At 44.2% G+C, this 24725-nt stretch overlaps 1 protein-coding gene across 2 annotated transcripts; it reads right to left on the bottom strand.

The window, feature by feature from the left end:
• Nucleotides 1-1595: 1595 nt before the first annotated feature.
• On the bottom strand, nucleotides 1596-24518 carry tgfbr1a (transforming growth factor, beta receptor 1 a). 2 transcript variants are annotated; one of them, XM_028976017.1, is made up of 9 exons: nucleotides 24437-24518; nucleotides 15060-15311; nucleotides 12492-12728; nucleotides 11264-11494; nucleotides 10795-10962; nucleotides 10036-10192; nucleotides 8312-8436; nucleotides 5165-5295; nucleotides 1596-3329 (listed from the first exon to the last, which is right to left on the bottom strand). In XM_028976017.1, exons 1-9 carry the CDS (start codon nucleotides 24504-24506, stop codon nucleotides 3204-3206), a joined length of 1497 nt encoding a protein of 498 aa, XP_028831850.1. In that variant the 5' UTR covers nucleotides 24507-24518; the 3' UTR covers nucleotides 1596-3203. The 2 variants fall into 2 exon arrangements, with proteins under 2 accessions (XP_028831850.1, XP_028831851.1); XM_028976018.1 differs by lacking the exon at nucleotides 24437-24518 and adding an exon at nucleotides 23374-23451.
• Nucleotides 24519-24725: the final 207 nt, after the last annotated feature.

The following is a 24725-nucleotide window of genomic DNA, read 5'->3' as shown; positions in this document are numbered from 1 at the left end:
CGCAGCTGTAGCTGTAACTGCTGTTCTCAGTGGCTTAATAGATTCTAATGACACTGAAATGAAGGTGCCATGAACATCTAGGCTGTAGTTTATCTGCATCAATTATGACATGTAGCCTCTTAATGTGAAGTCTCTTAATCACACAAAGGAATTGTCCAACCAAGATCCTGTTTCCACTGGTGGACCATCTAAACTTGAGGTGGTAGTAGCCTGTTGGGTAAGACAGTCACCTGTTTACCAGAAGACCACAAAGCCACAGCTACAAACCCCACTTACTACCATTGTGTGCCATAAATGTGTTCGCCTTTTCCGGAGCAGTGAGATATTTGGAGCTGCTGAGTTTTGTGTATCAGCAGACGAGCCGGAGGGAGGAAGAAAGAGACAGACTGACCCCTCCGCAACCTCCAGCACTTATCTCTTATTTATATGGCAGACCTCATAAAAGTTTGAGCAGCACTCAGGCTAATGCTGGACAGAGGACAGATCGAGAGCAGCACGTCGACTGCTTACAGAGCCTGCTGACACAGTCAGCCAATAAAATCTTTGAATTCTGGTTTCATGGTGATAATCATCTCACTGTCGCATCTCAAAAAATAAAATATCATGAAAAGGGTGTTTTGTTTTATAACCTTTATAACCTTTATAACCTGAAACCTTCATATGTGTCGATGAAGGTTATGTTTTCCAGCCGATGCCTCATGAAAATAATATTTATGATTTATCTCTCAAAATTCACAAAATATTTGTTTATCCACTTTCAGTACTTGGTTGGGGATGAAAGATGGAAGGTTTACTCTTTAAAAATGTAATTAGATTCACTATTTTCCATGGTATTTTTTTTTAGAACTAGATATAGCAAAATAAAAGACTGAAGAAATGCCAGATATGCAGTCATACACATATAACACTTGGTTTAAAATAAAAAAAAAAAATAGTAAAATATATTTAATAAATGCTTAACACATTTGTACAGAAAAGCATGTGTTTATTAACTCCACCATGTTAATGAAAACGAAAATAAATCAACTTCCATTTGCACCGAATACACCAACGCAACCATCTTCTACACTATACAGTATAAACACTGTTTCTTATGTGCAATTTACAAAACATTAATAATCAGACCTTACAACTGGCCCAAGTTCTACCCTCATTCTGACCAGTGGGGGGAAAATAACAATAAAAAATCAATTTAAAAAATCAGAAGCACTCATGATGTCATGAGAGAAAGACACGCAACGATGGGAACTATTTTTTTCTTAAACTAAATTATCCATTGCAAAACATCAATAACTTAATCACAGTGCAGATTCTTTAAATCCATAGTGACCTTGAACACAAACTTTGTACATATTGAGGTAAAGAAAACCGGACCTGAAACAAAAAAAGAGAGAAAAAAGGTGCGTAAAATGCACGGTAAATCAGAGCCGTGTTACACCACTACACACGCATTGTCGGAGCATTGAAAACGCACGCTCACAACTCTGAACTCAGTGAACCAGGTGACGCGACGACAGTGCAGAGCTGCGGGGACGCGCTTCTGGAGGCACGTCTGAAACGGAGGTCTGCTGATGCTGGACACTGCACTGGGTTTTTTTTTTTTTTTTTTTTTTTTCTGTTGAAAAATGAGGCACTTCTGCTGTCATGCATCCAAACTGTCCCCTTGCACTTCACCAAACACAGTTTCCAAGGAGAATTCTCATTCATTTTATGTTTGGGCTCAAATCATGCCCACACACACACACAGAGAGAGAGAGAGAGAGAGAGCTAGTGAATGAAGACAGATGTTATGAGGTAATGTACAGTACCGTTCTGGAGCTGGAGAAGCACAAGGCTGCTGGTGATTTAAGAACTTGAGTGAGATGCAGCCCTGCTGGCAGAGCTATGACTGCTGGGTAGAACATGTCCAGAGGGAGCTACAGGCCAGTCTCCTGAGCTGCAAGGTTATTATGGCAGAAGACTTTTTTTTTTTTGGTTCCCTGTGAGTCGTAGCTGCAGAAATGCATAAGAAGTTCTCGGCCATGAAAGCCTGATTCCAACTTGGTGACCCGCACGTGATGCTGTGAGAAACTGCAGGCACGGCGCGATTGGCAGAGTACGATGTGACCACCAAAACACACACACACACACACACACATACACAATCACAGCACAAACAAGCTTCCTTCTGTGTTTCCGATAGCAGCATAACATAAAGAAGGAAAAAATAAAACCCTCATTACCACAGAACTCTATCCTACAAACCACAGAGAGACTGCTGCATAAGTCTCATACTAATCATACAGTATACAAAAAGTGTCCAGGCATAATTTCTTCTTTAAAAATTTATCTGTTGTGTGTGGGGGGGGTATTTCTTTAATGCTACCGCTCTGAGCCAATCAAACGCTTTCAAATTGCTCGTGTTAAATTTCAACTAGCTGAGTTCTGTTTATGCTTTCTGAGAAAAATCATTGACTCACTAACACACACACTGTGATCTCAGTGGTTTGTAGCAAGAAATCCAGACTCTCAAATTATTAGAATGTTACTTAAGATCCAAAAAGGATTGCCAACCCAGAAATGGATTCCAACTCCTGAAATTAATTTAAATAAATTAATAGGTTACCTTTTAAAAAAAAAACTGTCCTCTTTCACCACATTCTTTTTTTGTTCAGATGCACTAGTAAACGTAAATGGTTGGTTGGGACAGGATCAGTTCAGCAGTGTGGCACTCATCATGGCTGAAGACACAGCGGTAATACAGCCCACGGATCAAGCGGGAAAACGTCCACGTATGAACCTACACATAAATACAACACACACACACGTCCACAAGCGTTTGCATATGCACATATGCAAACATACAAATATGTACAGGCGTTCTACGTACAGACTGCATACGGCCTCGCCGCAGCCTAACAGTGCAGGGACGTGCAGAGAAAAAAATAAAATTAAAATAAATATATATCTATATATCTCCTTTCTTCATCTGTCCTCTCCACTGAAGAGGAGCTTCCAAACCTTCAGATCCTCAGCCCTCTGAACTGGAGAGCTGGTCGGGGCAAGGCTACAGGTCCAAGCCCTGATGGAGACCACTACTGAGCATGGGTCTGTTGGGTGGGTTTCCAAATATATTAATGCCCCTTCGTTAGCTGCAGTGTAATTACTTCCTCTTTATGTTTGTGTGTGTGTATGTATGTGTGTGTGTGTGTGTGTGTGTGTGTCTACATCTTGATGCCCTCCTGCTGGCTCAGTTGAGAAAGGGACTTCTTGATGCGGAGAGCAGTGAGACGGGCGGCGGCGCTGGTGTACCAACACTCCCTCATGATCTTGGCAATCACGCGCAGAGCCTGTTAAACACACAGCGGAAAAAAGAAATCGTTTCATTTCTTCACACATGCGCACACACACAGGCCAGTTACTGAGATGTTTGTCAGGTTTGCAGTGGTCCTCACGCCTTCCCTTCCCTGGTGAGATTCAAGATTCGTTGTACAACCACAGTTAAGAAATTGATATTACATGTAAGAAGTACATAGTATTTCATAATCTGATATATAATATCTATGTTAAAATATGTAATAAAAACATAGGGTGAGCAGGCTGGGAGAAAATGTCTTTTCAATATTGATACTCATAAGGAATTATAAAATACACATTTATAAAGTTTGAAAAATGTGTGGGTGGTAGTAGCCTACTGGGTAACACGCTCGCCTATGAACCAGAAGACCCAGGTTCAAACCCCACTTACTACCATCGTGTCCCTGAGCAAGACACTTAACCCTGAGTGTCTCCAGGGGGGGACTGTCCCTGTAACTACTGATTGTAAGTCACTCTGGATAAGGGCGTCTGATAAATGCCATAAATGTAATGTAAATGTGTGCTTGTGTTGAAATTCAACTAATAATGGACATGGATTGGCCGCTACAGAAATAAAATAAAAAATAAAAAAAAAACAACCCATTGGATTAATTTAATTGAATAATGGACATTCAGGCATTCATATTAAATTAGTTCAGCTTGATTATTTCATTAAAATGAACATGTTATTTTTACATAATCAAATCGTTCTCGTTTTTACTCTGATGTGTATTGTTGGAAAAAATCCATGTGATTAATTTTAGCAAACTAAATATTGCTTTTTTAGATATGTATTTGCATATTTGGTTAGAACTGCATTCTGTTGGACATTTTGCTTAATTGAATCAAATATAATCTATTAGTCAAATATATAGTCACACAGCCACATGGAATATCTGCCTCCTACCATTATAACCGAAGTGAAAGCAGTCAGACTGTATCGACTAACGGTGTCTTTTGAAGCGCTTGTGAATATTCGGCTTGAGACAGGAAAACAACATCAATAACCCACAAGAGCGCAGATCTACACAAACCTACCTGACGGCGGGCCGCGGCCGCGGAGAGACCTTGAGCGCTCGTCTGCTCAGAGCGGCGCACGGCACAGAGGCAGCGCTGTATAGGGGAGGCCAGGGAAGAAAGGAAGGTCGACTCCCGCTGCAGCCTTGAAAAAGACACGCTGGGCCGCGTCACACCGGCATCCCACTCTGTCCCCACCGCGCAATAAAGGACGCAACCGGCCCAGCCGGAGCGTGTGTGTACATGTGTGTCTCTCCGTCTCTTTCCCTTTCTGCACTTGTTGTGTGTAATTTTAATTCACCCGCTAGATTTCAACCGTTTTTACAGCGCTTAAAAGGGGGCATGATTGACAGCTCTCTCACACAATACGTGACACGCCCAGGTGTAGCGCATCTCCTCCCTTTCTCCTCCCTTTCCCTCCATTCTCCACAATCCTCAGACCCCTTGTACACAGGGGATGTTGTGGGCGTCGCACAAATGACCAACACCAACATGCATATTATCAGCACTTTAAATCAAGCACTCTGATTGGTGAACTAGTGAATGTGACGATAGTGAACACGCCCACAAGCGGGCCGTTTGTGTTCGGCCCACGCCGCCCTCACCAGATCTCCTCGTAATCTGATCAGAGTGGCGGTTATCACTGCAAATGGCCTCTAAACCAATTGACCAGCGCAAACAAGAGCAGTGATGAAGGGGTCAGTTAAGTGTGACAAAGTGGCAACTGGGACAGAGTTGCAATCTCCACAGTGAGAGTTGAATAGAAAAAGTAAAAGAAAGAAGGAGAATGGTGAAAATCTCGAACGCGTACCTCGCAGCTCTGCCACCTGTTGGGGATGTTGGGTCGCAGTTTCTGGTCACACACCACCCTCTTCATCTCCTCCACTGATGGGTCGGACTGCACCAGGTCGTAGTAGGGCAGCTGGTAGTCCTCATGGATGCCTGGGGAGGCACCACCCAGCAGCAAGTTCAACCTTTACAGACATTTTCAATTTAAAACTGCTTTAATTCACCGTCAAACTAGGTTATAAACTCCAAAAAAATCCTGACATAACATTACAGTAGTTCGTTGTTTGAAATATTCAAACTGGAACCAGGCCCAATCATATTGTGACTGACCCACAAAAGCACCCAGTGAAATGTGTCCTCGGTATTTAACCCATCACCTTGGTGAGCAGTGGGCAGCCATGACAGGCGCCCGGGGAGCAGTGTGTGGGGACGGTGCTCTGCTCAGTGGCACCTCAGTGGTACCTTGGTGGATCGGGATTTGAACCGGCAACCTTCTGATTACGGGGGACGGCTTCCTTACCCTCAAGGTAGCCACTGCCCCCCTACAATGTCATTAGAGTTGCTGTGATGTGTGTAAGCCTATGATTCTGAATCCATGCAGTTAAGAACGTAATCATTTTAAACGTAACTCCAGCCTGTTTCGCCTGCATCAGAGATCATGTATGGAAAAACAGGTGCACATCAAGTGCAAAAAATCTTGATTTCAATTGCAACAGCTGACTATATTATTCATTTGTGGAGAAGAGCTTCAGGCACAAAACCGGATCAGCAGGATCTCAGCCGAACAGCTGCTGAAAAAAAAATAGCTTGTGGTCAGATATTCGTTTCCCACAATCCATAAAAATGGACAGATTCGCATGAGTAAGAGTTTATTTTTGTATAGCGCTGATTTGATGATTTGGAAAACAGAAAGCATGCAGCTCTCACAGAAATTGTTCTGTATATTTTGCAATTAAACCCAGCCATTAGGGGCGCACAATCGAGTTTATTTCTTGGTGCCGAACCCAAGGCCGGAGGTAAATGCGGAGGTCAGGAAGGGCACCTGGTCTAAACATTTTCACTATTAAACAAATGCCAAAATACTATCAAAAATACTAGCTTTACGATTAAAGATGGTTATTCCTTCAGTTATTGGATATGTCCAAACAGGCTTTATTAAAAACAGCTATTCCTATAGTCTTCTCCACCTACTGTCTCCATCATTACAAGGCATCTGATCGCATGAACTAGGACTTTCTTTTTTAAGAACTTTTCCTTTTCCTTCTTTAGCCTTAGGAAATTTGATCTATGTTCAAAACTAGAAGAACAAATGACAATATATCCCCTTTTTTAGAACTATGATGTGGAATCAGGCAGGGTTGCCCCTTGTCCCCCCTCCTATGTGCATAAGCGACAGAGCCACTTGCCATTGCTAAGAGAACATCAAATATATATAAATTATAAGAATGTTTATATCTTTGGAAAAATAAAAAGTCACTTTATGCAGATGACATACGGCTCTGAACCAGTTCTACACGCCCCTAAGTTTTAAGTTTTGATTCTTTTGAATTGAGACTTTCTATTCTGATCTTTTTCTCACTAAAACTTTTTAAAATTTAAATAGTCAAATCTCAGCTTTTACTTGTAATAAGAAACAGCCCAGAATAACAGGGAAAATATTACAGAAACAAATTTCTATATTGGATTAACTATATTGATATCTCTAACTGGGTAAAAATAAAAATTTCATCATTATTTAAATTGAGATAGGTGCCAAACCCCCACTATCTCAATCTAAATCTACCTTTACATTCAAACACTTTAAATATTTGGAAAACGGCTTTTTGCGGTTTTCTACACCAAAAATGCTTGATCCATTATTAAAGTGGGAAAGGCAACGTTTACCTTTCCCCCTTCAATAATGGATGAAGCATTTCATATATGGTCTAAATGTATTAAGTAGTATTGTATAGTGGAGTGGAGTGGAGAAGGTTTTGCATCAATTGAACCGACAGTGAGGACATTTGGTATTCATTTATCAGATATATTTTACAGATATTTACAGCTTGGGAGCTATGTGACTTCCAACTCTAAACATTTTCCTTTTCACCCTCGCTAGTCCCTCCTGGATACACTACTTACATGCAGGAAACAGTATATAACTACTAACGATAACTTAGAAGGGGTTCTAGAAGAAACAATCTCAGATGATATATGGCATAATGATGACCCTCATCCATCTGTCTCAGACACACTGTAATTCATTTTAAAATTGTTTGGTCCAAAGATAATTCATGGATGACACCAGGATAATTTATTGGATCATTTATTTTTGGTCCAAAGATGAATTAGGTGGGATAAATGTGACCAATGAAACAAGCTGGCAGCTACACTTCACATGTTCTGGACATGCCCAAAGTTCTCAAGTTTTTGGGATCTGATATTTCATTCATACTTTACTGCTCCACCCTCCACCATTACAATGCCAGGTGTTACTCCTGATGATATAAATTTAATCAAGGAGCAAGCAGACATGATTGCTTTCTGTTCACTTGTTGCAAGAAGATTAATTTAGTGTAAATAAAAAAAGAACTTTCACCTCCATCATACGGACGCTGGATAAGGGACAATGTGAGAAAATTCACTACAGTATGATGGAAAATATAAAAAGATGGTCCACAACATGGCAACCGTTCTTAACCTAACCTAAGATGGCAGATTCCCCACAGGGTGTTTCGTGTTTCATGTTTGTCTGTTCTCATTTGAAATTGTATAATGGGAATGTTAATAAAATTAAAAATACTTTGGTTAAAAGTATAAAAAGCCACTGAGCAAAGCACCGTCCCCACACACTGCTCCCCGGGCGCCTGTTATGGCTGCCCACTGCTCACCAAGGGTGATGGGTTAAATGCAGAGGACAGATTTCACTGTGTGCAACATAGGCTGTGCTGCTGTGTATCACATGTGACAATCACTTCACTTTATTATTATTGTTGTTAAAAGCAGAGGACACATTTTGTTGTGTCACCGTGTGCTGTGCTGCAGTCCCTTCACTCTCACTGCACTTTGAAACATCTAAAGATGTATTTACATAACTATCGTGGTCACTCCAAGAGCTGTACTCCCAGCAGTGAGATGCACTGTTGGAGAACATTAATGAAGGTTCCAGTTCTTCAGATATGGCCTTTACCTCCTATGGAACATCTCCGTGCCATCTCCCAGAAGACCAGGCCCATGGCGTAGATGTCGGCCCGCTTGAAGGACTCAAAGTTGCTCATGTTTATGGAGTCGTCCAGCGCTTCAGGGGCCATGTACCTGAGACAGGGCAGGTCAGAAGAGGTCAACCTCCTCAGATAATAACGCACTAGGTGGCCTAGAACATCAGACAGATGGTGTTCACTGGGGACAAGCTTTTTTTTCCTGAAGAAAAGATCTGTCAGGGTGAAGAGGCCTGTGCTTAAATGGAATCTTCACCTTTGCTGCACCGCATTCCAGGAAATCTCCAGAGACTTACCCGAAAGAGACCTTTCACTTGTTGCTATGTGGTGTTTTAAAGTTTAACTGAGAGACACCATGGCATCATAGACCAAGTACTGCAAATGCTGTCGTTTGGGGGTTGCTTGATCACCTTTCTTCAGAAACCTGGTCAATAAGTTCTTGAGTATTTCTTTTCAGCTGCATTTTCTCCTCTTTTGGAAAGTAACTTTTTGGTCTAGTGCAAAGCACTATATACACGTTTCTTACTATTCTTATTATAACAATGACCCTCAGTCTGCACCACACGTCTGCTGGGCCTGCAGGGCTTCTGACTGCTCATTAGGCAGAAATATGATGGTGTCAGCGGAAAAAATGAAGCGACACTGGTCAGACAGCGGCGGCACGAACCACACTGCTGCTGTGTGGCAGATAAACACAAAATAGATCCAGTAAAGAAAATCTCAGAGGATTCATATTAACTGAACTTCAAATGCAGCAGGCAGGGCAGCCAAAGATGTGTATGCGTGTATCCCTGAAGTAGGGAAGAAAGGTTTGGAAGTGCTCTGATGTGAAAATACAATACTGGTGTGTGTGTGTGTGTGTGTGTGTGTGTGTGTGTGTGTGTGTGTGTGTGTGTGATATTTATCCCACACCTCCGTTCAGATCAGAACTGACAGATTTCCTGCACTTCTTCACAGAGAGCGGCTCCAGCCTCAAGCTACACACGAGCACACGGACAGTCTGTCATCTTCATCAACATCAACCGCTAAATTTAATCTAGAATATGTCCATTTGACCCAGGGGCAGGTGGAATGTTGCTCCTCAGTGAGAAGAAGTGAACTGGAGTTACTATGGGCTGCCTTCTATACGCAGCAGACCCTCATAACAGTCGTTCAACATGACATTGTGCAGAGCGGAAGCTGGCGAGATGATAACTGCCCCGCCTTTGTACCCACAGTGAGAGTCAAGAAATGTCATGATATAAAAGTTCACTAACTGATTTCTGCTGAATATATGGCAGAGCAACAATACACCCATCAGCCATAACCAACATCTGAGCATCTGTGGACCGTGCTCCAGAAGCACCAGCTCACACCTTAACAGGACTTGCATCTGCTTCTGATACCATAGCATACTGAGGGTGTTCCTACTCAATATGAAGCATAATGATATGGCTGATCTGTGCACATTATTGCACATCTATAAATCATTATAATAAACATAATAAATTATTAAGTTATTGCTGTGTCTGGGGATTTACTTCTCCTCTGTACCCAAAAAAATCAACATGGATAAATGAGTTTAGAAAATTAACTTCCTATGACTCACTGATATTAAGGCATTATGCAAATCATTTCTAATGATTATTATAATTGGTCTGGTGATTTGCTGATTTTTTTTATTATGCATGTGGCATTAACTGTGTCCTGAAATCACCTCTTGGTCCCCACTCTGTGGTTGGGCGCAATGTCAATCGTATCAGTAGCTGAATCGTGGCGGACAGCCAGGCCCAGGTCAGCAATGCAGCAGGTCCCATTTTTCTTCACCAGGATGTTCTTGGACTTGAAGTCACGGTGGGCAATTGCTGGTTTACCTGAGTTTCAAAAGTGAATTCAAAAGTATAAATAAACCCTGTCAAACATGCCAACAGAACAAAACTAGGAAGCGGGATGGGATCTGTAACCAAACACTGGTTTACAATAACTCACCTGCTGTAAAAACATGTAGGACATGTCAACTCTAAAAATTAAAACACAGGTCTAGCGCCTCTGCTGGCTGGCTGCAGTACAGTTTTTAGGTCTGCCTTTTACCAAAAGCTCAATTTTTCATGTCACTATTCTCATTTATTGCTTTTTAGGAATGCAATGGAGCCTCCATGTTTTTACAGTTGATACAAATGCTATTTGTAGGCCAAAAGGACCATTTATTATATAAAACAATTCCCACATCTTTCAGATTGTGTTTATGCTGTAGTTTGTTTTTTCTTTAGTTTAAATAATTGTGTGTTGGTTTCCTACAGAAACACAAAAAATATATTTAAATAAAGCAATTGTACTCTAAATCAAGTTCCTTTGTGGAATAACAGATTGATACCTAGACTAATTTCTGTATGTGTTTTATTAGTTAAGGACCAATTAAGACACCTCAAAAGAACCTCAAATGAATTACTACAATGTGTTCAAGTTATAAACCCACCCTGAGTGCCCACTATCTCCATGTGCAGATGGGCCAGCCCGCTGGCGGTGGACAGGGACAGTCTGATCATGCCCTCCATCGTCACTGTGTACCGGTTCAGGTAGTCGAAGAGAGAACCGTGTTCATGGTAATCGGAGACTAGCCATAGCTGAGTCCAGGTGCCGTTGTCTGGGGTCAGAAACACACGCTTTCTTTAAAAAAAAAAAAACTCCAACAATCTTAAGCTGTCACCGCCTAACAATGTAGTGACAACTCGATGGAACACAAAGTGAGCCAAATGCCTGGCTGGAGAAAGAAACATTGTCTTTTTCAGCACGTAATTAACAGTATTGGCTTCTGGACACTGCCGGCTGATCCCAGGTCAGGAGCCTACTCTAAAATGCAGCCCCTAATGAATGAGCTTAGCATCAGACTATGTTTGAACCCAGTAACTCTAACCCTGGAGGTCAGGACGACTTTGCCCTCTGACCTTTGTTGTCGGCGGCGATGAACCCCAAGATGTTGTCGTGATGGAGCATGACAGTCTGGTAGATCTCAGCTTCGCGGAACCAGGAGCGCTCCTCCCGTGACGAGAAGATCTTCACGGCCACCTCCTCGCCCCTCCAGCGGCCCCGCCACACCTCGCCGAAACGTCCCTTTCCGATGCTCTCCTGCAGGATGATGGTCCGTGCGATGGTCCTCTGCACCAGCAGCGGCAGACCTGTCCCATACAACGTGACAGACCATTTACTTTTTCTTCCTGGCTTCGTTTATCACTTCACTAATAATATATTCAGTCTGTCTATACACAAACACAGACACACAGCTCATATTCATCATTTTATTACTTTACTAAGATAATGACTCCCCCTCACCCGCTAGCCACTTCCAGAAAAGTGCTCTAAAAATGTTAATGTGTTTTTATTGCAGTTGCTCTCACCTAATTAAATACTGGGCTGAATTTTAATGGCACTAAAATGGCAACAGATAAGACCTTTTGGTAACGTCTCACTAAGTTCATACATTAAGGGCCATATTGTTCCCGGACTTGGGTCATGTTTGCTAATAACATAGTTTGTGCTTTTTTTTTTGCATGTGTAGAGAACGCAGGGAAACAGGAAATGGATGCTGCGCTATGAGGGTGATTGGCAGCTGTCAATCATGCCTACAGCCCCCACCCTTTTAAAACTTGGTTTATGAAAGCATTTAAACCAACTAAAAGGGTTGAGTGGGTAGTTAGTAATTTGGCTGAATTGTACTACTCCTTTGACCCCGGCAAATATGTAAAGTGCACATTCATTAAGCCTCTCCAGTAAAATGAATTATAAATGATTGTGTGTGTTTCCAATTGCTCTTACACGTCCATTTGCTCTGTCTGTGCTCTGCCTCATCTACTCAATTTAATAACACCATTTTCTCAATTGCACAAGAAGTCAACTAAAAATACTGCAAGGTTTGCTAAAGAAGAAACTATTAAATGCTGTGATGAGGCTCCAGAGCAACACGGCGGCTTAGGAATGCTGGATAACTACCTGTCATGTGGGAAGAAAAATTGATTATGAGACAGTATCACTGTCACAGAGCATTCTTGGAATGAGGGACCAAATGGAGCAACTGTAGATTTATCCTGGAAAAACTGCTCATTACTGCTCTTAGAGCAAACGAAATTTAAGGATAACTGGAACCTGTCTGTCAGGCGCCACTAAACCAGCAGCTACCTGAGCCGGAGCCAGAGGTAGTCATGTCATAGATCAAGTCCTTGAGTGTGGTGCCATCGGCCAGGAAGGGGTGCTCCAGGGAAGGGTCCTCCTCACTGGGGACGCGGTGGTGGACCACCAAGCGGTTGTGGCACACATAGAAAAGCAGCACCAGCACAAGGCAGAGCACACACACCGGCCCGGCGATTACGGCCACGAGGGCCACCGGGCTCAGGGATGGACTCCAAGGGGTGGGGTCTGTAGACACAGAGTGTAATGTAGAGAATCTGTAGAGAATCTCAGCAAGATAATGAGATCATATGCGTTAATGGAGTAATAAACACCATTAGCCACATCAATATATTAAAATGAGCTGACAATTACATTAGATGGGCACAATTTCCTGTTCGTTCTATTGGTTTTCCATTTAATGTCATCTAACATATATTTTTGTTAGAAAAAGGCCAATAAACAACTACAACAACTTAAAAGAAATCGAATTAACTTTTTGATTCTTTACAAACATGCATATTAAGTGTCGACATTTATGACTTGCCTACAAGGTCACAATGTTCACGCGTCAGAAAATAATCTGCTGAAAATGACTGTCATTTTTGTGAAAGTGGAGTGATTGTCATTTGAACTGGCAACCTTCCGATTACGAGTCTGCTTCCTTACCTGCTACGCCACCACTGCACTATCTACGGTGTAACATCACTGTTTAGCAGAATGTTTGCACTGAAATGTGTTCTTGGTACTGCAGATACAGCAAAGTCCATCCTCAATCAGAAGGATTCAGCAAAAATATTTATTTTCTTTGGCTAAAGCCTGCACTATGCTAAATCGTTTTTTGGCCCTGCGGGTCCACTGGGATGCAGACCCATTTGTGTCCACACTGAGACCTTTCACTTAATGCTTTACTATCAAGACAACAATTCCTGAAACATAAAGAATTGTAGAGAAATATCTAACATGTTCACAAGATTGCCACTGACAGACAACCTGAAATTATAATGCCTCTGGACACTGTTGTCACTGGTGTGGAGGCCATCGTGCTCTATAAATACTGCCATCGGCAGACTGAAACGTCGCATCACATCTCCATCTCCTACAGTCTTCGGGAACTACATCATACAGACATCAGAAGGCAATCCGCATCAAAACCCAGCATCCATATTGGCAATAGATAACCTTTGACCTCCCAGTAGATAAAGGTCAGCACGGCCCAGTGTTTGCATAATGAACAGAAAATGTTTAGTAAAGATGAATAAAATCATTAAACTTGTCGTGTGGTAAATGTATTTGTGCAAATGTTGCTCATACAGATGAGTGTTTAAAATAGCTGCTAATGAAGAACAATACTTTCACAAGGTATGCATGTGAACTTACACACACGTTGGTTTTTCAATTGCTGCAGCCGCTAAGTTGTGAATACGACAAAAAACCACAGCCAGCGCTTTTGGCGATATGCAACGTTTCAAAATAAAAGCCTAACTCCTTGCCATAACCGTATTATCTATGGGTGCTGTGGTCATTCTGCTTTGCCGTTCAAACAGCGGCAGATCAGATGTCCGGATTTGGAATTTAGCATGAATTTAGCATGACCATTTCTCATGCTTTGTTCGCCCAGTTAATTAAGCACGCCTCCCCTAAAAAAGTAGCTCCACCGACCGTCATGGCTTCCAAACGTGTGAAGCGTTGCAGATGTTGTTTTTTTTTAGTTCAAACAAGCCTCAGTTGGTTAATTAGAATTTTTCTGGAAAAAAACTCAGACACAACTTCCTCTCTGCGCCAAACATTGTCGTTGGTGAACCGCCACCTCCACCACCCGCATCGCTCCGCTATTTGAGAAGAGCTGATCTACTTGGAGGTCAAAGGTTATCTATGGCCACTCTGGATAATGTGTTTTGATGTGGATGGCATTGTGTCTTTTAAACTGTAAGTAATAAAACAAATCAATGTATTCATTTGCCCTTTGTCCAAAATTAAAGTCAGAAAACCTTGAAACTCCACTCGTCCTTCAATACCCAAAAGAAAACAGTGAGAACCCACCCCTGTGTTTTTCATGCGTATCCATGCAATAGACAACCTTTAAGGCTACAAATAATCAGTTCAACAACAAAATGTACATTTTGTGAAGTGTATTGCAAAAAAATATATATTTCTAAAAATATATATTTCTAAAAAAATATATCTAAACTAAAATATAAAATATTTACATTTTAAAATGTGATGTCAGGGTGGCAGTAGTCTAGTGGGGTAACACACTCGCCTATGAACCAAAAGACCCAGGTTCAAATCCCACTTACAACAAATGTGTCCCTGAGCAAGACACTTAACCCTGAGTGTCTCCTGGGGGGGACTGTCCCTGTAACTACTGATTGTAAGTCGCTCTGGATAAGCGCGTCTGATAAATGCTGTAAATGTAAATGTGATGTAAGTTGTAAATGTAGCATAGACAGTGCAGGGAAGGTGCAATGCTTCCATTGGTTTCTCTGCCACTAATGTGCAATTCCACATGAAACACATTTTAAAATAACGATTTATTTTAAAGCAGGTTCTGGTAAATGTCAGAAACTTTGTGCTTACCTGGAATGTCCATGTACCCCCCAGGGTCTTTATTGCACATGGTGGTCTGGCAGCAGACCGGGATCATGTCGTTGCCCACCTTGCTGGAGGGGGCGCAGAGGAAAGGCCGGTCCAGCGGGATCAACTCGGCCATGTTCAGGCACATGGCGCCACTGGCCACAAAGCGGCCCCTGTGCCTGACGAGGGACACGTAACACAGGCCGTCTGTCTGGCATGTTTCATTAGCACATCGCTGGCAGTAACACTGCAAGGCTGAAATCAACAAATGGCTTGAATCAGGCTGCAGCAGCAGAATACAGCATTTATCAATAATCACAAATTATTATTCTATCGGTTAATTAGTGTTAAGATAATTGTTATAATCAGCAATATATCATAACCCAGATTTTGTAATGAATTTAATCAATATGAAAGTGAAGTGATTGTCATTGTGAAACATAGCAACACAGCACACAGTGACACAGTGAAATGTGTCCTCTGCTTTTAACCATCGCCCTTGGTGAGCAGTGGGCGGCCATGACAGGCGGCCGGGGAGCAGTGTGTGGGGACGGTGCTTTGCACAGTGGCAGCTTGGCAGATCGGGATTCAAACCGGCAACCTTCTGATTATGGGGCTGGTTTATTTTCTTTTGCCCCAATATATGGGTGGTAGTAGCCTAGTGGGTAACACACTCGCCTATGAACCAGAAGACCCAGGTTCAAAAACTGGGCTCAACAGGGCTCAACAGGGCTCAACACCTCACTGTGTAACTGGCTGTTGGACTTCCTCACAGGAAGACCACAAGCGGTACGGGTTGGCAGTAGCACATCCAGCACCATCGTCCTTAACACGGGGGCTCCTCAGGGATGTGTGCTGAGCCCCCTTCTCTTCACTCTGTTGACCCATGACTGCACTCCGTCACACTGCTCCAACCTCTTCATCAAGTTTGCGGATGACACGACTGTGGTGGGTCTCATTAATAACAGGGATGAGTCCAACTACAGAAGCGAGGTGAGCCGCCTGGCCACGTGGTGCGGAGACAACAATCTCTCTCTGAATGTGGAGAAGACGAAAGAGATTGTTGTTGACTTCATGAGAGGAAACACTCAGCATGCTCCTCTGACCATCAACGGTGCATCCGTGGAGAGAGTGAGCAGCACCAAGTTCCTGGGTGTGCACATCACTGAGGATTTCTCCTGGACAAATAACACCACTGCACTGGCCAAGAAAGCACAGCAGCGTCTCTACTTCCTCTGCAAGAGCACCAGCCGAGGAACCGAGGAACCATCGAGAGCTTCCTGTCTAGCTGCATCACTGTGTGGTTTGGAGCCTGCAATGAGTCCTGCCAAAAAACTCTCCAACGCATAGTCAGAGCAGCTGAGAGAATCATCGGTGTCCCTCTCCCCTCCCTCCAAGACATCTACAGCACACGCCTCACCAAGAAAGCCCTCGGCATAGCAGCTGATCCCACCCACCCAATGCAAACCTTCTTCAGCCTGCTGCCATCAGGGAGGAGACTGCGGAGTCTCCAGGCCAGGACCAGCAGACTGAAGGACAGCTTCACCCATCAGGCTTTCAGGAAACTCAACTCCCTCCCAGCTCTGCCCCCACTCCCCTCACTCCCCTCTTCTGCTCCACAAACGTTCTGAACCCTAACACACACAAACTGACCATGCACCAGTCACTCTGTGAAGCTTTGGTCTGCCAACTACCTCACTTGTCACTTCATCACTTTAAACTTACCTCTGTTGCACTACATGGTTTTGCACTCTCCACCATGTGCCCTTATTTGTATATGGTGTTTTTAAAATTGTATATTGTGTTTTTTAAAATTGTATTTATACCTTTGTATTCAATGTTACTGTTTTGTATTTAATGTTACTTGTATGGGTCTGAGAGTAACGTAATTTCAATTCTCTGCATGTCCTGTACATGTGGCAGAATTGACAATAAAGCTGACTTTGACTTTGACTTGACTTCAAACCCCACTTACTACCATCGTGTCCCTGAGCAAGACACTTGACCCTGAGTGTCTCCAGGGGGGGACCGTCCCTGTAACTGCTGATTGTAAATAGCTCTGGATAAGGGCGTCTGTCAAATGCTGTAAATGTAAAATGTAAATGTATATGCATCATTATTCTCACTCTCTCACTTTCCATCAACATTTATTCCAGTTCGGGACAAGGAATGCAGGGCGGGACACACCCAGGCCACGCACTTTCACACCCATTGGCAATCTAGGGATGGTGGGAGGAAACCGGTGAACCTGGTCAAAACCATGTAAACTCTGAACAGGCCAGAGGAGGGAATGCTAATCAATACTTCTCCCAGAATCAACACACACAAACACACACACACACACACACAAAACATGAGAGCTAATGGAGAATATCAGGAATGTCTAGACAGACACAAACACCAAAATAAAACTGGAAAGGCTGTAAAAACGTTACCAAAGGGGGAAAGCACTCAGCATTCACATCCACTAGCTAAAATGCATTAAAAAAGATTTATATAATTTTTATATAAATCTGCTGAGCATGTAAATGTATATGCAACTGAATTTGCGGTTATATTTCACTCCAGTTTTTGCAGGGTTAACACTGCCCAAACCAACAAAGTGAAGTGATCTGATAAGTAGGATTTGAACCAGGAGATAGCTGTCCCACATATTCCAAATAACATATGAAGCCAGTTAAGCAAATTTCATGGTCTATGGTTTAAGGTCTAAGAGCACTAGCACAGAGATAAGGTCCTGGTCAGAAGATCATTAAATACCTTCAATAGGGCAGTTTCCAGTATTTCCAGTAATTGGAAAAGTTGTTATGCTATTTTGGACATGAATGGAAGTCTATAAAAATGTCTGCAATTCAATTAAGAGTAGGTTTCTTTAACAGTGCATTATAACAGCTGTCTTTAGACATGAAGGAACATAACTAGGACCAATGGATGAGTTGATTATGCCCAGGAGTGATTCACCTAACGCAGGTAGCAGCTCCTTCATTCATTTAGCAGGTATTGGGTTGAGGACACAGAGTGATGGCTTAGTTGAGGAGACCAAGGCAACAAGTTCAGAGAGTGTAATCAGTGCAAAAGAATCAAGTGTAGGTGCAGACTGATCCGTATGACCTTGCTCATCCACAGGCTTAGTACCTAAGATGTTATGTCCCATCTAATTGACCTTATTGAAGTTGTTGGCTCTCTGGAATTATCATTAGCTCTTGATAGTCTAGCAAGGCCTTAGATGGAAAAGGCGGTCGGTAGCATCAGAAGCAAACAACAGTCAGAAGTTCAATTCCAAAAGAGCTGTCGGGTCGAAGGCAGTTGGCTTGCGCCAATGTCTGTCCAGAAACGGCTTACAGCAAACATGATGGAGTTTGCACTTGATCTGCTTCTTCGCCCCGTTTTACCCTGAAGCCCTTCCAGTTCTCCGATGTCAAGGTGGCCTTGGTGCCCTCTGGTGGCCCGGCGGGCGAGTGGCAGCCGTGACAGTAGGTCTTCCTGCAGCGTTTGGAAAATCAGGTGGCCACAGGGATAGCGGAAGAATAAATTGAATAAATTCTACACGTGTAGAATTAGTGAATATTTTAGGCAATTTCTTTCATGCATTCCAGTGTCATTCGTGCCGACATGAATTCCAATTTAAAATGTGACTCTAGCCCCAGGAACACAGTTGACTGTGGTAGATATTTTCACGTCTCTTGAAATGGGGGGAGATGGGGGTCATATGACCGCGTTCCTCTTGAACGGGAGTTTGGTTTAACGGGGGGGACGGGCTAGAAACACAAACATGTGCGTGCTGCCGGTTACGAACACGACTAGGCCGCCTCGCTGTTCAGGCTCTGAAGCCAACTCTCCGGGCGTGTCAGGGCTACCTGCAACATCTGCTGTCCCTGTGCAGCTAATGTGCGACACATCTGGACTGTTCATACAGACAGAGGTTAGAATCCAAGAACGCCTCAGCCTTTCTAATCACGCTATTCCAGTTCTGACACATATGCAGTCACGCTAATCTACATTTTTCACAAATAAATGGGGCTTTTCTGCTAGCGACGGCAGAAGCATAAGCAGGGAAAAGAATCATTAGTGGTGGACTAGCGGTTAAGGAAGCGGCCCCGTAATCAGAAGGTTGCCGGTTCGAATCCCGATCCGCCAAGGTGCCACTGAGGTGCCACTGAGCAAAGCACCGTCCCCACACACTGCTCCCTGAGCGACTGTCATGTTCACTCAGGGTGATGGGTTAAATGCAGAGGACAAATTTCACTGTGTGCACCGTGTGCTGTGCTGCTGTGTATCACAAGTGACAATCACTTCGCTTTAACTTTAGAACGAGAAATGGAAGAAGAACCCGTAACTCGTAGCAGAAATTCGGAATTAAAATCGTTCGAATGTGTCCATCGCTCCACCCTGTCCACCCTGTCGCCATGACAACTCTCATATAAACTTGTTACTAGTGGACCAATCATAATAGTCGATGGCTACTCGATTATGAAAATAGTTAGTTGCAGCCCTAAATTACACGTTGCCTGGAATGCATACTACAGCTTTGTGAATTTTGCATGTGTATTTCGGAAAACGCTATTGCGTGGACGTGAACGTTTTTGGAAATATTCAGGAAGCCAGAGCCAGAAACTATTATATGAAATGCGTATAGTTCTAACGAACACTTTTTTTCAGTCATACACATACAGCCGTGCTGTTTTGGGGAGAATAAGTATGAATCATTAAACCCTCTACCTCCCTACCACAATCTAGCCTGCCCTTAATGGAACACTGGCGTCATCATTTGGTGGGTTTATCTCGGGGTACAATCAGTTCACTCAGTCGGTAGACCAGCCACGTCTGTTAATGGAGAGAAGACCTCGTCCCCACTGTCCATCAGACTGAAAAAGGCTCACCAACAGGGACATTAAACAAATCAACCAAATAAAAGTTTCTATCTCAAAATCTTCACTCTGATATGACAAGACAGATTTTCTTAATCTCATGAATGTATTTAGGCTTATTTAAGAATCTATCATTTTATCGGCAAGTGCTAGAAATGTACATATAATACTGAATTGTAACGCCAAATAATTTCATCTTGAGCTAATCGTGGTCGTGTATTCCGAATAACGTAAGCGTAAATTCATGGCCGTAGTAATACCTGTTTTACTAATTCCAGGTGCTGTTTAGATGCTTCTATCACGTCGCACAGTTTATTGTGTTCGCCGTGTACGTATTCACGGCTGCTGCTACAGATGCCACGTTTCCAGCCCAGCATCCATCCCTCAAGTCCACGACTGTCTGCTCTCGGCTGATTCTTGTTTTAGAGCATTCAGTCCAGGTAAAGTATGGTGTCTAGATGTTTTACCAAAACGCATCCCCATCCCAGCAGGTACGAGACAGATAAAAAAGGGAGATTGATAAGGAGGGAGGAAATGAGGGATTGAGGCGCGTAACGCCATCTTCTCACAGCTAGTCTAAAATGAATCAATTACCATCCGGTTGCCGGGCAACCGCACTGATTTGCTACTCCGACAGTTACCTATAGGTGCGAGAGCGAAATCGGAATGCCTTGCCAATCAGACAGCGACGTATGTTTTTCCAAAGCGGCACACCACGTGCAGTACACGTGCCCATAATTGGACAAATCGTCCGAATTCATGTGTGTTTATGTATGTAAGTGTCCTTTAATGACGGGTGGCTGAAAATCTGCTGTTGAAATGGAAGGTCCTTGATGCATACCAGCGATTAATGCAACTTCGCTCTTGTCTTTTGTCTCATGTACTGGGACATTTATTGCACAAAGGAACCGAGGCAGTGACCTTCACTCTAAACAGACCTGCCTCGGGAGGGACGTGGCCCCATGTGTGACACATCCACAGCTTAGAGGGGGGTCTTCACACCATAAAGACCTTCCATAGGCTGCCTGCTGCCTGTAGTGTTCACGGGCAAAAAAAAAAAAGGAAAAAACCCAAAAGGGAATCATTGGACCTGGGCTACATCACGCAACAATTTTCTGTTATTTCTGCATGTCTGAATGTTCGTGAATCATGAAACTTTAATTCTGAAGGCAGCTTATTATTTCTCCACCCTTAAATTTCTCCTTCTTCCAATGAATCGACTTTCAAGACAGACTGTTCACCTGCTGCCTCATATTTCCACCGCATTACCATGAAACATCGTTTTGTTGGGTGTGAAAATGATGCTACTGTGGACTCCGTGGTATATGATATAAACATTGTGGGGCAGTGGTGGCCTAGCGGGTAAGGAATCAGACCAATAATAAAGAATGTTGCCGGTCCGAATGCCGAGCCGCCGCTGCGCACAGCACCGTCCCCGCGCACTGCTCCCCGGGCGCCTGTCATGGCGGCCCACTGCTCACCGAGGGTGACGGTTAAAAGCAGAGGACACATTTGTTGCTGTGTCACCGTGTGCTGTGCATCACACTGACAATCACTTCACAATCACAAAAATTTGCTAGATTGTTTATGTAACATCACCACTGTCTGGTTAAAATTGCTTTTGGTTCCCCTTTGTTTAAAGATCCCCTATTATGAATTTCCATTTGTTTTTATATATATCGGTCTTGTTGGTCCCCTAATTCTGTATCTGGAGTCTCTTTCTAAAATTCAGCCGTGGTGCAGAATTACTGCCACTTTTATCCAGTCCCACAATGAGATTTCCCAGGACGTGCCATTTTGGTGTCTGTAGCTTTAAATGCTAATGAGGAGGAGAGAGGCGGGACGAGGGGGAGAGCGGCCTATAGGAGTTGAGGGGGCATTCGCGGAAATGATGTCATCAACACCATTCACCAACCACAATGTTTGGTGCCGACAGGAAGTCGTGTCGCCATTTTTTCTAAAAAAAAAAAAAAAATGAACCCACTGGCGTGACGGAACTAAAAAGAATTTTTACATCCGGCCACCAAGCAAAAGTTTACACGTGCTTCGCACATTTGGAAGCCACAACGGTCTGTGGAGGTAATGGTTTAGGGGAGCGGTGGGAAATTCTCGGGGGCAGAATAAGTATGACAATTGGGAGGTAACAAATTCCAGATGCCGCTCTGAACAGTGACGCAGAACGGCCGAAGCACTCTTTACACCTATCGCCATTTCTAGCCACTGCAGTATCATAGACAGGTCGGGGGAACTCGTATTAACGTTAAATCATCTCACAAAGTGACATTTTTTAAATACATTTGTAACTGCAGCATATCCATAATGTCACAGAAAATGCCGTATTGATGTTCCCCCTTCAATGCTGTGAGTGATCTTGGGTAGGTGGCCTAGCGGTTGAGGAAGCGCCCCCGTAATCATAAGGTTGATGGTTCGAATCCCGAGCCACCAAGGTGCCACTGAGCAAAGCACCGTCCCCACACACTGCTCCCCGGGCGCCTGTCATGGCTGCCCACTGCTCACTCAGGGTGATGGGTTAAATGCAGAGGACAAATTTCACTGTGTGCAGCCCGTGTGACAGTTACTACACTTTATCACTTGTATCTGTGTCATGTTAGTGCAAATGCATACAGAATTCTTCTGCTGAACTGTACTGCCAGACAAAAAGTCAGAAGTCAGAATAAAAAAAAACACAAACTCATTTTAATGACATTTTTAATGACATGTTTTCAACCCACAAATCTAATTATGGTGCCGGTGCGCGAACCCACGCAGTTAGGCACCGCCTCTGCTAATTAGCAACAGGAAGCGGGTGTGGACACTCTGAGAAGACAGACCCACCATTTACTCGCTCTGTGTCGCTCACGCCCAAGACCTAATGAGGTGTCGGCAAATCGCTCAAAAAGCCGAGAGCAAATTCAAACGACATGACTCCTTAAATAAAACGAACCAGAACTACTCCTGAACTTAGACACAATAAATTAGGCCGTGAATGTACGCTGTTCTGTGCTGCGGTGTCCCAGACCGGCTCAAGCCAAACACAGCGCAGCTGGAGACTACCAAAAAAAATGACACGGTAGAGCCGCGTCACTGTCATGTTCGCTCGACACTGCGATTGGACAATGACTGGAAGTGGCAAGATAATGCAGAAAGGTGTGAGAGGCACAGGAGCCACGGGGTCCGTCAGGGTGCCACCGTGCTTGAGCGAGGTAGCGTCCCCGCTGCCCACTGCACCTTCACGGGACGGATGAAATGCAGAGGACATTTTTTGGGGGTGAAAAGTATGCTCGACACCCTGCGAATTGCATCAGCTCCCGGGACCTCCTCAATGCACGAACCCACGAACGCCGCTCTCAAGCTTCGGCACTTAATATCCCGCTTTCGAACAAATCAATAGGCTCATCATGGCTCCGTTAACGTTACCGATCGCTGTCGGCTGAGGGGGCGCGTCTCACCTGTTGAGCTGAGGGACTAAAAAGCTGCGGGTCAGAACGTGACTGAACCGGATCACGTACAGAACCAGAAGGTCATTTTTTGCACGTGGAGACTTTTCTCTTGTTCTTGTTGTGAGAAGAGAAAGGGAAGAAGGAAATGAAAGCGACAGGCCCGGAGCACCCAGGCCTCTGGGGAAGAGGAGATGGGGGTCAGAGACGTGAGAAGTGGGATCGGATGGATTCTTATGTACAACACGGTCTGTCTTAAGAGAGATGGAGTGGCGCCGCAGGTTCTCGGCCGATAACATTGGTCCCATCGGTCACCATACCAGCGAAACCAAACACATTCCATCAGTTGAGCCATATGTCATATGGATTTAAATGATCCTCTTTTTTTTTTCGTAACATGCGAGGCCAATAAACTTTTTCTAAAATACTTACTTTAAAAGTAAAAAGTTTCTTTAATCCTAGGTAAACGCAACAACGTGTTTTCTTCTCTTCTTTGTGTGCATTCGTTTTCCCTTCGATGACAGGAAAAGAACTGCCCCGGCCAGCGCATATAAAATTAAAAATAAAGCGTGAAGGATGAGACTCCAACCATTCCAATACGTGCATGGGATCGCCGGGGATCGACGCTCTTTGTCTGGCGGATGGAGAGGGGCGTCCAGACAAAGAGCGGCGTGGTGCTGATGTGGGCCGAGCAGCCTATCAGCGGACGGCTCGCGGAAGGGGACACCCCGAGGTGCCGCCGGGCTCTGATCCCCCCACCCGGGACGCCACGCCGTCGCGAACACCTCGCTACCGTCGGAAGGTGGGACGCTCGAAACCCCCCCCCCCCCCCCCGCCGTGAGGGATCCGCCTTCCCGGGAAGCCGGTGAACAGTTCCGCGCCGGGGCACTTTTACCTCTAATAATAAACGCTCCTGGCCGCACGTCGCACCCTGACCTGCGCCATCTTTGAAAGCGGAGTCCCTGACCGGTCTAATTCTGAAGGAAAAAATAAAAAAAAAAAAAAACACGTGGCGGGGATTAAACTTAATTAAAGCCGAGACGACCGCCACGGAAGCGGACGGCCCAGCTCTTACCGGCGCCTCCCCGCGCTCCCGCGGCGAAAAGCAGCGCGAACGCCGCCACAGCGACGGACGGAGCATCCATCGCCGCTCGCCGGCCAGCACGCTCCTTCGGCCGCAACTTCGCGGCTCTTCGCTCGGTGTGGAGGGGGGGGGTGGAGCCGGCAGCCGATTGGCCGGAGGGACGCGCAAGCCACGCCCACCGCGCACACGCCCGTGCACGCCCCTTTTTTTGGCGCCCTTTTCAGCGGGTCGTGTCGTGCTTTCCGGTGCCTTGATAAACGTGGTCTCGGAGACCACGAAA

The sequence above is a fragment of the Denticeps clupeoides genome, chromosome 4 (genome assembly GCF_900700375.1).
Source record: "Denticeps clupeoides chromosome 4, fDenClu1.1, whole genome shotgun sequence".
Taxonomy (NCBI): domain Eukaryota; kingdom Metazoa; phylum Chordata; class Actinopteri; order Clupeiformes; family Denticipitidae; genus Denticeps; species Denticeps clupeoides.
The sequence above is the reverse complement of the archived record's forward strand: the minus strand, read 5'-3'. Positions and strand labels throughout refer to the sequence as shown.

Excerpts from the sequence above, each read along its gene's own strand:
- tgfbr1a (XM_028976017.1), bottom strand. The coding sequence starts at position 24,506 with ATGGATGCTCCGTCCGTCGCTGTGGCGGCGTTCGCGCTGCTTTTCGCC. Across the intron at positions 15,312-24,436 it reads GGGAGCGCGGGGAGGCGCCG|CCTTGCAGTGTTACTGCCAG; the intron begins GTAAGAGCTGGG and ends TGTTGATTTCAG. Across the intron at positions 8,437-10,035 it reads CACAGAGTGGGGACCAAGAG|GTACATGGCCCCTGAAGCGC; the intron begins GTGATTTCAGGA and ends GCCCTGTCTCAG.